The 13,502-nt window shown below is 38.5% G+C and overlaps 1 protein-coding gene across 1 annotated transcript; it reads left to right on the top strand.

Annotated features, from left to right (window-relative positions):
- Positions 1-787: 787 nt before the first annotated feature.
- LOC143528324 (zinc-alpha-2-glycoprotein-like) lies at positions 788-12,309 on the top strand. The gene is made up of 7 exons (XM_077024016.1): positions 788-1,062; positions 7,031-7,300; positions 7,471-7,749; positions 9,252-9,539; positions 9,639-9,773; positions 9,986-10,033; positions 11,660-12,309. The coding sequence occupies exons 1-7, from the start codon at positions 1,005-1,007 to the stop codon at positions 11,719-11,721; spliced, it is 1,140 nt and encodes a 379-aa protein (XP_076880131.1). The 5' UTR covers positions 788-1,004; the 3' UTR covers positions 11,722-12,309.
- The last annotated feature ends 1,193 nt before the right edge of the window (positions 12,310-13,502 follow it).

Here is a 13,502-nt window from a genome sequence, read left to right as displayed (position 1 = left end):
CCACTGACGGCAGCCACAATTCCCATGTTCAGCGTGTTAATACAGTGTACTTCAAACTGTATGAAATCATAATGATTATGTGTAGAGGATATGAGAGTGGCTGGTGTGTAGTGGAGGACACTCAGGACAGGGCCGGATGGTTTGATCCGCTGTGGCGACCCCTAAACGGGAATTGCCGAAAGAACAAGAAGAATATACTCGATTCAGGGCTATGCGATTTTATTAGCTAGTGAACCCCGTGAAACGGGATCTTTATTCGTCAGGTGGAGTTGATAGTGTGGTTACTCTTACAGCACGAGCTCGTCCCCACATACTGCTCTGCACGATTCCCACATTTTAGGGATTCGATTTGTCAACTCTACTGAGGAAATAGGCGTGTACAGTTTTGACGCTTAGGTGAAATAAAACCACATTCTGTACAAATGAACCATCATTTTCGTTTTCGTTCGTGTATTGTTGTGGATAACCTGCAAAAATTTCACTTCAGAAAAACGAAAATGTATTGCATGCAATTTCATGCATGATATAGCCTAAATATGTAATACATTTAAATTCACTCTGGTGATCAATATCACGAAGGTAACTATTTAAGTTAAGTGTGTTTTAATTTTCTTTTTGGAAGGTCATGACTCTGCCATGACGCTGTTTCTCTCGCTGAACGCTTCAGTCCAGTAGAAAAAAGCAATGCCCGCCCACACTAAACAATGATTGGTTGACTAACAGACACACTCACACGCGTTTGAAACAAAAACGACCAATGAGAACCCTCCCTCTCCCTTCGCCTCGGCCACGCACTCTGGAAAGTCCGTGTCGCTGCGTGCGCGTGTGTGTGTGTGTGTGTGCGCGCGCTCTTGGACGCGCGTTCTGCAATCCGGGAGAGTTTGTCTAACTTGCGGGCATCAGTGAGCCGATACGTATATGCGGGAGTCTCCCGCAACTTCCGGGAGACTTGAGATGTCTGTCATCTGTTGAAAGCTAAAGTGAAAGTGATCGCCCGTACCAACATGAAGTGTGTGATATTTTTATGCTGTATGCTCGCTTTTCCTTTCTCCTACAACGCAGGTAAGGCCCTGTTCCTTTGAACATTATAGACACGAGTGTGGGTTTATGATGTGTAGGGAATCTAAGTACACCACAATATGGTAGAATATAGCATAACCTGTAGAATATAGCATGACTGTGTGTATATTTTGCGTATGCATCCTTTATGACTTTACACGTTGTTTTTCTTTCACTTTCCTATGATGATATATGTATTTCCATATGTAGTTTTGAAGTCTGTTTCAAACTCTGGATTGCTTATGGTGTTTTACCAGGTGGAGTCTTAATGGTATCTTTTTTCGTAATGTGTTATGATGTAAGCTTTGGTGGACCGGAGCCTCCTCTAATTGCTGTTGTTTCGCCTTAGGTTTTCTTATTATTTTTTTTTGGTTAGGTTAACTTTTCGCTTCGTTTATTATCATTTGTGTGTGAGCTATGCGAGTAGACTGGCTAGTCGTAAACTGAGCGTTGTTCTAGTGTTGGACGTCCTGGCTGATGAACGTAGTTTTGTCTCTACCGCTAATTGGCTTCTCTGGCGGTTACTGCGGTCACACTATCTGCACTTCGCAACAGCTCGGTCGCGCAATCTACGTAGGATCAGCTGCGCACCTTCATCATGTTTTACGGTAGCCGGATTGTGACGCGATACAGGGGGAAATCTCACTCAATGCTGCCTTTTGAAATTCTTTAAATTGATGTTCTATAGCTTAAACATATCTAACAGGGGTCTAAAGTATTTGTTAAAGATGCATTCGGTTCATTAAGATTATTGATGCAATTTTAAATAAACGAATCAAATTTGTTCTTGAAATTATATTCCTCATATGCTCATTTTGTTTTTCAGTAAATTTTACTGCAGGAATTGTGAGTAATAAGATACCAAACAGGTGTCAAATGTCTATTTCAGATTTCACATTTTGAATCAAATGCACAAATCAGATTATCAAATCGGTCTATTGTATTCTTGAAACATTCCTAATGCACCCTTCCTGTGACTTGTAAGTGTTTTACTGTAGCAATCTGAAATAACGAAAATGGAAAATGCATTTGAATAGGGAGTCACTTTTTTTTTAATTCTGATCTTCCTCAATACCATCCCCAGTTCCACAAAAACCATGATATACTAGTGCACACATTTAAATAGACTTCAGGATATTTCCTGCTATCAACATTTTCTCAGTCATCTCCTTGGTCTTCTGCTACCACTTGTTTAATCTGTGCCGATTTGACAGTGCCGTTCTTCTGTTGTGGTCTGTTTAGGACAGGCACACAGACATGACCCAAAAACACCAGTATCGCAGTACTGTTGTGCCAAGTAGAAACAAGGTAAATCCATCTAGTCACTGCTTAGCCATACGTGGGGATACAGAATGCTAATCAACTGGAATCCTCAGATTGGCTCATGGTTTTCTGTCTTTCCGCCTATTTTCATTCCTGTTCTTTTCTGTGAGATAATGTTACCAACACCTAATGGTTATTTGCCATATCAAACATCAACAAATCAATTTAAGAGTACTTGCCCTAATTTAAGTCCTGTTGTAATTGCATTTTGATTTAATCATACAATACTTTTACATTTGTTTAAATGTGACGTACTTCTGAGATATTAGCAATCAATAATTACAGGCAATTATTATTGCCTATAATTATTATTATTAGCATAATTCACATAATTGTGTGCTATTCACAAGATTACCTAAAAAAACATTTGGAACAGTCCCTTTTTTGTGTTGGTTAAGAGTTTCTCTCTCGGAACCCATTTAGGAGTGGGTGGCTCATGAGATGGTGTAGAGGTCACTGGATGAGTTATAGTGTTGGGGCATCACATCATATTCATGTTTGATCTTATGATTGATCTTATGATTCTTATATAATTATACTTGTTAAAAATGATAAGACACTTCCTGGAGAACAAAGTTGCATCATATCTTATATTCACAATGTTTGCAATGTTTCATCTTGCATTTCACTTATGGACAAGGAAGTTACAGTGGGTCTAGCCTTCTGTTTGAAAATCACAATGAAATGGATCAGTAGAGTCAAAAAGCAATGGACAATACAGAAGACTGCAGAAAGGAACACACCCGTAATATCTTTTAAATATTGATAAGATATCTGGACCTACACCTGTACTGTATCTGCCTTCTTGTAAACAAGGTCCTGATCTTTATCAGATGGCAGTTGTGTGTAACCCAGTGCCATTGGTAATAGAACACTGAAGAAATTTAAAAAAGTTTTTTTAAATCCTGCTGTATATAACATTTTAAAGAATAATTTTAAATTGAGGTGCAGTTTAATGTGTGCATTATTTGTCACAGGTGAAGCTCTAATCTGTGACTTGGCGTGTCTTTAAATGATTCAACTAGACTTTTGTCCTCACAAAAACAAATGTTATGGGCTTTACCAAGCTGTGGACATCAGGACACTTTATGACAATTTCATATTTCATTTTGCACCCAGTTATTATTGTGAAAGACCTTGACATTAACGTGAACCCTTTATTGTAACAATTGACTGATTACAAATAAAGTTGTATTCCAAGTTACTATGTCCGTATATCACAAGATCTCTGACAGTGACTGTATAGAACAGAAGCAGTGGTGTGATCACGTCATATGATGCTACTGGGAATGGAGGAAAACTCTTGCGTTGGGTTCTCACTACCGGCTCATACACAGAAAGCTGGATTTGGTATTTTTTCCACAATACTCCCTGTTGCATCTACGTACACTCTGACATTTTTCACAGGCGATCAAAAAAGGACAGTGATCTTGGACCAGATGATTACATTTTTTGGAAGGGGAGAAATATTTTTGAAGTACTTCACAAGAGGAGTGAGTTTTTTCATCTATAATTTTCTGGAGACTCAGAATTTCATTAAAAAATTTCTTCTTACTGTTTTTTGTCTCCTTACTGCACTGCCATTTCGCATCTGAAGAACACGTATGCTTTAAATGTGGCTTCGCTATGCACCACAACTTCTGTTTAAACTGGGCAGTCATTAAATCAACAACACCCTGAGCATTTAAAAAGAGGAGTATTCCGTTTTGACCCAATGACTTCAAAATTGCAGTTTGGATTTACTGAGCGAATGCCTTTTGCAACAACATTAGTCCATTGCAGTTCCATAAGTTGGCTCTTTTCCTGAAGATTTCTCCATGCGGATTGTGGAATGAAAACAATGATGGTGGTGGAGAGACTGGATGAAGTATTCCTGATTACTGGCTTCTCTGACATCTTCTTCTTTTTAAGAAAAACCTGTAGAAAAACGTATAAACTTTCATGTCAAATGAGCTGCTTTTGTTGTTGAGATGTGCTTACGTTGACCTTTGTATTGCTTCCTATATGCAAGTAGTTGCTTGTATTTTTTAACAAAGAAACCCTTCTAATCCTGGTTGTATACCTATTTTAATATGAAGTATCGACACATAGCTTACTGTAGCTTAATGTGCCTTTCTAAAACTGTATCTATTTATGGATGTGTTTGATACACCTAGGATTGAGCACAGCTCTCCACAAAAGCTGTGATATTAGTGTCACATTTTTGGTGATGTCAAGATGAGTTCTGAAGCAGTTGAATCTGTCTGGAAACATCTAAAGAGATTTTACATTTTCTGCACTGTTGAATGAAAAATACATTATTTGGAAACAGCCTATGGAAAGGTATTATTTTTATATTTTTGCAGTCTCAAATATGAATTAAATGTATATATTCATCATGACACACCTTTCCAAATATTCTGAATGTGAGTGTTCGAAGGGGAGTAACAATTTTCACCATTAAAATCATAGTAAACTCACATTTTACAGTTTACACATACCCATTCAACATTGACCCTGAATAGTTTACACATGGACCGATCCAAACATTAATGTAACATGCACCAATTTGAAAAAAAAAACCCCGGTAAATAAAGTTGGGTCTACCTTCTCCTTGAACCCACTCAGAGGTGTTGGCAACTTTACCTATATGACCTGAAGAACACTGCTGACCTGAAGACAACAGGCTTTTACTGTCCACAAAATACCCACAGACAACACATGCAATATATAAAGGAAGGTTTTATTCAGTGAAAAGCAACTGAAACATTAATTTGTTTCATTATTTGATCATTTTGTTTTGTGTATTTTATAGAGATTTGAATTTGAAATTTTGTGAGCCAAACTAGTTACACTAGTTTGGCATCCTAAAATATCGACAGTTAATATAACTGAAAATCAAAAAATGAACATATGAGGAATGAAATTTCAAAAACAAATAAATAGATATTGGTGTGGGTTTCTACATTTATTTTTTGAGCTGTATACACGAATGCACTTAATTTGTGATTGCGACTTCCCTCCTCCCCAGTCAGTTTCAGACTTCGCAGACATGCGGATGGCGGGGTTGGCCAGCCAGTAGATCAGAGCTTTTTAATTGGGGAGTTATCTTTGGGGAGATTTTTGAGTGTCCTTAATGGTTGCCTCGCCCTTCCCTAGAACAAATAGGAGGAAAGGGAGGTGAGGCTCTAGGTGGCGTAGTTGAGTTATGGGTTGTTAGCAGATTACCAGTATGTGATGGCCACTTGTGCATATGTATTCATTTAGTCCTATTCCTATATTAGGCATCATAAATAAGGGATTGTGGAGACTGGCTAATGGCTCAAAATTAATGGAAAGGTATGATGGTAAAAGAACAGGAAGTTTGTCATAGGACTTGACAAATGTGTGGGGTTGGTTTGTCAAAGCCAATAGTAGAACACAACATCTCTTCAGTCATTATTAAACACAGGTTTTTCTGCATTTCTGATTTGTTCAGCACTTCATTGTTCAGCTACACAGTGGGAACTGTTCTGTTTATACTGGGTAGAGACGAGCAACAGGTGTAAGCTAGTAATGAGGGGAGGAGGAACGAGGCAGTCATTGCAGAGAATTCTGGGGATTGTAGTCTCCTTGGTCACGCTGCATGACAGCAAATTAGCTTTTTTGAGATTTAGCTAAAGGTGATTAATGAGTTCAGTATTATCACTGTTTAAAATGAGAATACTGCACCTCCTATTCTTGATTTCTAACTGATTCAGAAATCTGATTTTATGTATTTAGCACTAAAATAAAGCTGGATGTCATCGGCATAGCAGTGGAAATCAAGATTAAAGTGGCGTAAGATATGTCCTAAGTTAAATATGTGCGCAATAAATAGGAGGGTCCCAAACACTGATCCTTGAGGAACCCCTTAACTGACTGGAGAAGCAGAAGTAGTATAGCCAAAAAGGATAACTGTTTGCTGTTGGTTAGCTATGAAGTGATCTAGTCCAGAGCAGAGCTGTCAATGCCCAGCTCATGCAGCCTAGACAGAAGGATAGAATGGCTTAATGTGTCATATGCTGCACTTGAATCTATCGGCAAAATGATACCAGAATCCACAAAGAGCCTGAATCCACAGACATGAGATCATCAGTGATCTTAAGTTTCAGTGAGCAGGCTGTAGTTCTAGACCTGATTAGGACATCAGTAATGAAAGAAAATCAACGGTATGATATGCAGAAAGAGAAGATGATGAGTACTGCCGGGGGAATGGCAAAGGGAAAAGTAAGTCACCATTTTAGATTTCAAGTGGGCTAGTGTATTACGGGACTCAGAGAGATCACCATTACGGAGTGTACTTGCTCCTCAGGAGAAGGGAGAGCCGAAGAAACTGGACAAATGGTAGAGATAGAACGGTTAAGAATAAGAGAATCAATGAAGGTCTTAGTCTTGACAATGAGGAACAGGCTAGGGGAACAGTGAACAGAAAAGGCCTGTGATCACAGAAAGGAAATGGTAGGGGTCAGAGATTCAAAATGGGTAAAGTGGAAAAACACTAAGTCAGGAGTGTGACTTCTGTTATGATGTACGAACTAGAAACGGTTAAGAAGTGGGGGGAAATCCTTTGTGAGTCATTTAACAAATTACATTTTACATTATTACATTTTACAGATGCAGTGAAATCCTTTTTTTTCTCTCCCAACAGGTTCACATACTCTATGGATGTTTGCAACATACATTAAAGGAGAAACCCCTTTTCCTGAATTCTCAATTGTCACGATGCTTGATGATATACAGTTGGGGTACTATGACTCCAATGAAAAGAAAATATTATACAGAGGACTGGAAATGGGCCCAAAAAGATCTTTTGAGGCAGCTGATATGGACTATTTCAGACATTATTTTGTTGAATATATGCATGGACGCATGAAAAACAGAGCAACTTATCTAAGTAACTATTTCAACCACACAAACGGTAAGCAATGCTTTTGTTCAGGATTACAGTTCAACTGCAATTCAATTATCATATTTTTTTTCAGGGATGTTGGAGGATGGAATAGTTCTGCAGAAAACTTTTCATCTAAGATGTATTCATTAAAATACCTTGGAGATAAACATTGTTTCTTCTTCAATATGTTTTTGTAGATGTTTATGTTTTTCAGCGAGCTGCTGGATGCGAGTTGCTGGAGAACGATCAGCCCGGAGGATTGGCGAGTAATGATGCTTACAACGGGGAGATTGTAGAGAAGGAGTACTACGATGTCACTCATGACACACTGCACACTGACAAGAGGTGGCCGGAAATGGTGAATGAAGTGTGGTCTCACAAATATCCACTGCGATATGGATATATTTACCACCCAAACTGCATCGCATTGCTTAGAAAACACTTGGAAAAGGAAACTAATCGTGTGCTTAAAAAAGGTAAAATATCATATCAAACATGATGGCTTATGCCAGTTTTTGCCACTTCTCTTCCTTGCACCATCTCATCTGCACTTGGGTCCATCTAGGAGGTCCGTACAGTGTAGAATGTGCAGGAAGAACGGAGGAAGCAAACACAAGTGTCCAACTGAGGAGTTTAGTGGAATGAACGAAACCAAACATAAAAGGAACAAAACAAAGCCAGCATAACCTTAAGGACCTTACATTTCCATGTAAAATTACAGTAATTAACTGGCAGCAGTTTCACCAGTATTATGCCCTATTTTTACAGTACGGATACTGTAATTACAATTACAGCATAATACTGTAAACAAAATCTACACAATATTACTGTATTTTTTAAACCTACAGCAATTTACTGTTAATTTCTGTTACAGCTAATTTTTGTTTATTCATAATATTACTGAAGAACACTTAATTCTGTATTAATTGCATAAATGGGCAGCGGTAGCTCAGTGGTTAAGACGTTGGTGTTGCGATCCAAAGGTCCTGAGTTTGAATCCCCCCCTCCTCCAACCTGCCACTGCTGGACCCCTGAGCAAGACCCTTAACCATCAATGGCTGGGTTTATATTTATGGCATTTGGCAGACACCCTTATCCAGAGCAACTTACATTTTTATCTCATTTTTATACAAGTGAGTAATTGTGGGTTAAGGGCCTTGCTCAGGGGCACCTCAGTCATGGCCTAAGGTCTGGGAATCGAACCCACGACCCTCCGGTCACAAGACCAGTTCCCTAACCACCAGGCCATGACTGCCCTTATATAAAATTCTAGCCTAAGTATTTTTCTAATATTTTTTGTTAGCTTCGTACAGTTAGCTAAAAACTTAGATTAGTTTTTCAGGTCCACGATGTAACTTTAAGCACCACAATGCAGTGTTACAACTGCTAAAACACTCAAACAAGTAGAAAAAAATAGGGAAAAAACTCAGGGTTTTCTCATTTCCCAGCAGCCATTGCTAATTACAGTTACAGTTTTGTTAATACTGTGATTAGGAAATGCTCAAAAGGGGGCGCTCCAATTACAGTAAAGATACCCACAATGCTTATCAGTTCACAGCAACTTCCTGTATATGAAGTATACAGTAGTTTACTGTCAGATTTTCCCTGTAAATTTACATCAATTTGTTACAGTGCACGCTTAACGTTTATAATGGGCACAACATAATAATCACGGGTGGTGTAGAGCATGAGGTGAGATGCACACAGGCTGAGTGGGGCGAGGTATCGAATCAAAACAGATGTGTAATAGGAGACCAAACAAGAACATGCAAAGCCTTATGGGTAGGGGTCACAGGAAATGCACAATAGGTTTGCCTGAAATTGTTTTAGAATGTGGGATTTTGGGTAAAGTGTAGTTCAATTTCTTCTTGTATATTTTGTAATTGCAGCTTTAATGTGTAGGGCAGCTCAGTAATGACTACATTAATGTCTTTGCGATGGGATGTGGTGTTTCTCCATCTTTATTCCTCTTGAAAAGTGAAACCCAGAGTCAGACTCATCCAGAAGGCACTCGTAGACTCTGGAGGAGCTCAGCTGACCTGCTTGGCCACTGGTTTTTACCCTCGTCACATCAACCTGACCCTGCTCAGAGACGGACAGCCTGTGTCTGACCATCTGATGACCGGAGGAGAGGCACTGCCTAACGGAGATGAAACCTACCAGATGAGGAAGAGGTTGGATGTCAGCGCAGAGGAATTACACCAGCATCAGTACACCTGCACTGTCATCCACCTGAGCCTGGACAACAAACTGGACATTGGTTTAGGTATAACAAGGGCATGAAATGTCATAACTTCAATAAAAAGTCCTGTTATCTAAAATACCTCTAAATACACCCATGTTTTCTCCTCCATTCTTTTAACAGACCATAACTTCGCTTCAGGACCTGGTTCCATTGTGTTCCCTGTGGTGGTAGTGGTGGTGGTGGTGGTGGTGATGGTGATGGTGGCTGGGTTTTCATACATCGTTCGAGGCATTATGCTGAAGAAGAGACATGCAGGTGAAACAAACAGTAGCAGTTTATAGATCCTTTACATATTCACACTGGAATTGAAGTGTGCAAATGGACCTTCTGATTATTTCTCTAGTCCAGCATTGACAAGAGATATGTTCTGTTTTTTCCTCAAGATATAACATTTTAAGTTATACCACATTTACTGTGTGTACAACTTGTGTAATATTTTCTGAGAATGGTGCATCACTGTGTTTTAGATCGGAGTTCCCAAACATCTCTTAAAAGATGTGATTCTGCTTCTCCAGGTGAGTGTCAAAGAAATACAGTTCACCACTTCTCAAGCCTTTTGTTCTTAACATGAAAGTAATTACTTAAAAGTAATAGTTTTTACTTTACTCATCTGTAACATTTCCTCTTGTATCTAAAATAATTGTACAATATTGTTCAACTTCAGTGTGTAATGAAAAGACTGTTGAGATTCAGTATGCATAATAGGAGCAATGTTGCCAGGTGTACGATAATTATCGTATTTGTATGATAATTTTGCCCTCTGTAAGATGTACGCTCAATAATCCCAAAAAAGTATACGATAATTTGACCATTCCATGAATGTATGCTTGTAATAGGTTGTAATTGGCCTGTCACAGCTGTCTGAGTTTTTTTTGTGAACCCTGAAAGCATCTGATTCCGGATCTGTTTTGTAAATGTTAGCTACGAGTGACGTGTATGCGTTTGCTTCAGAACAACGGCCACGATTGGCTAAACAGTGCGGTGCGTCCGCCCCATGAATGAGGTAGCCATGGCAACCTTGTTTGTTTACATTTGACACTTTTCTATGATTTCTAGTTCGCGATAGATGTATCTCATGATACGTCACGAGAAAAGGGGCTTCGTCCCAAATCACTGAAACAAACGTAAGGAATAATGACAAAATAAACACCAAGAAAGTATATTTTGCACACAGCACTTGGATAACGGACTGAGTCTTCTTCATGAGTCATTATAGACGAGGTCGAGTTGAGTCATTAGGGACAAATTTCAAGTCAAATCTGAAGACTTTTTGTAGGCAACAAGTTGCTCGCTCAAGTGCCCGTCTGATACATTCATGCGTAATGTTTTGTTGGGTGGGAGCATCATTTTCCAGTGATTTCTTGTTTGCTATTGGCCTATAGAAGAAGCAGGACACATAATTGGATACACTTGTTCCTTAAAGCCCCAATAAATATAATGCAATTTCATTGAAGCTCAAGCAAAATGTCCAGAGTGGAAAATCAGCAGATGCAACATGCTGACGAAAAACTCGCCGAATAACATTGGTTGTAATATTTGCATAGGCGGTCTTTGCATAGAGGCGTGGCTAGGCAACTGCCTTGAGCCCCTCCCACTGCAGCCCACTGTAGGGGGCCCCCTGACTAGCTAACTTATTTCTCGCATATTAATGTTGATGGGCCCCCTAGCTAATTTCGCCTTGAGCCCCCAAATTGCTAAGTCTGAATATTTGTATCTAATTTGTATGCAAGATATTTACAACGTAAGTATTGACATAAGTAAAACATTGTGCTTCATATAACCCACAAAGAATGTCATCGCTATCTTTAAGGTTATTTTGACAGAAGTCTCATGATTGTAAACTAGGTCACATGCATAGACGCACAGCCTGATACCCTTCCAGGCAAGAGATGGAGGTGTTCAAAATAGTTTATTGGTGCTACATTGCAGAAGAGGTTCTGATAGTTTCTCTGTCATGGTTATCCATAACCAAACATAAACTCTGGCCCAAAACCCCCACACCACACTCAGATGTACTGCACTGATCACCCTGCACATATCTTTTTAACACATTTGGATGATGACTTAGTTTTGTTAGCAGCAGTGTGTTTGGGGACCTCACAAAGTTTACAACATGTCTGTTTCTTGTTTCCTTTTCATAGATTTGCAAAATCAAACTGAAGATATTCCTCTTCAAGAACCCCCAAAGGACCCTACTAATTAATACCAGTCACAAAAATTTGATCAGCAATGAAATGCTGAGTACTGCTACGTGATCTAATGAGTGCATAACTCAATTACAGTTTCTCTTTGAATACGGCATGCTGATCTAAATATGATCTAAAAATTGTGATAATTCTGATGAGTCTGATTAGTTTACTGATTAAGAGGGTTTTTGTCATTGCTCAGTACAAGGCAATGAAATGCTGTCTCCATATAGCCCAACATCTATTTCTGAAGCTGGGGTCAAAGCATTGGGTCAGCCATTGTACAGAACTAGAGCTGAGAGGACTGGACAAGTAATGTCTTGCAAATACGTATACCCAATACACTTTTTAAAAATGTAGTATTATGTTGCTACATTTCTTGATTACATAGATTATGTATATATGTTTTTAAATGTATATATTATTTTTAAATATGTGGAAAAAATGAGAGGCTCGATAAATCAAAATAATATAAAGTATAAATAAATTGAGGTAAAGCTGTATTTATTAGCTACAATTTTATGTAGCTATACATTTTATGAACAAAGTTTTTGTACCCAAGTACAGAAGTACATGCTTTTTTTAGTAAAAAAAAAGTAAAAATACTTATTTAAAGTGTTTCTAAATCATTTCTAAGTGTTCACTGAGTGTTAATTAGATGTACCCAACACACCATATTTGTATGTAATTACATTTATACAAGCAAGCATACATACAAGTGCAAGAAAGCATTATTGGTCATGAACTCCTAGCCAGGGCAACATCAGTGATCGAACAGGTAATCACCCAAAACCACATGAATACTGATCTGACTGTCCACATTCATGTTACATGGCTACCAATGAGATACATATCAGATGTAGGACCACATACAGAATTTACTCAAATCTGATTTGAAAGAAAAGGATTGCACAAGCACACAGCTCTGAAAATCACATGTTTGTGTCACATTAAGGCAAAAACAAATAAACAAAGATCCAAGTTGAGACTTTAGCCTGGTCATTTAGATATAACCCAAAACTAAAGAACAATAGACATACAGAGTGTAAATTCACAGAACAATCCAATGAAAGTCTTTTTTGAAAATGAAATTCATAAAGTACTGTACCTTGCTTTGAACATTCTGACTAAAAATACAGCACACACTCCTTCAAAGTCGTATCTAGCCTGACTGTCTCCAGTGTACTTCCTTACATGATAAGAACAGTAATCATACATCTGCTTTTTTATTCTTAACCAATTGTTTTCAGAAACATCTTATTTCTTCAGTATTTAACTAATATCTTTCTCATTAATCTTTGGGACTCTTTCCTGACACCTGTCAGGAGGGCTGAACAAATGTTTCTGAACCCTGATGGCTATGATCATGACTAGAGACGGTTTCACAACCTAACATTCATTCTTTAAAAATAGTTAGATTTGAAGATCTGATCATTCTCTTGCTGAAACATGCTCTAAGCCTAATGCTGGTGCAATGATCACATGTTCTTAGGTGTAGGAGTATGCATGGGCGTGGCAGTGGGGGGTAAAGTGGACCTGACTACCCAGGGCCCGAGTAGGGAGAGGGGCCCATTTTGCTCATGTGCCTCATTTAAAGGCATTTATAGTTTACAGGTCCCAGAATTTGCAGCTACACCCCTGGGAGTATAGTCTATAAAATAAAATTAACAAATCACATTTATAATGTACATTTGTGTACATAAACATATGTAAACATATAGGATATTTTACAGCATAAATATTTCAAGAAGTTGCATCAACAGGCCTGTGTTCCTGCCTCAGGGATAAATTCAGCAAC

Source organism: Brachyhypopomus gauderio, chromosome 12 (genome assembly GCF_052324685.1).
Source record: "Brachyhypopomus gauderio isolate BG-103 chromosome 12, BGAUD_0.2, whole genome shotgun sequence".
NCBI classification, from domain to species: domain Eukaryota; kingdom Metazoa; phylum Chordata; class Actinopteri; order Gymnotiformes; family Hypopomidae; genus Brachyhypopomus; species Brachyhypopomus gauderio.
The sequence above is the reverse complement of the archived record's forward strand: the minus strand, read 5'-3'. Positions and strand labels throughout refer to the sequence as shown.

Coding starts and splice junctions, on each gene's coding strand:
- LOC143528324 (XM_077024016.1), top strand. CDS start 1,005: ATGAAGTGTGTGATATTTTTATGCTGTATGCTCGCTTTTCCTTTCTCC. Junction 1,063..7,030: donor TCCTTTCTCCTACAACGCAG/GTAAGGCCCTGT, acceptor CTCTCCCAACAG/GTTCACATACTCTATGGATG. Junction 7,750..9,251: donor TAATCGTGTGCTTAAAAAAG/GTAAAATATCAT, acceptor CCTCTTGAAAAG/TGAAACCCAGAGTCAGACTC.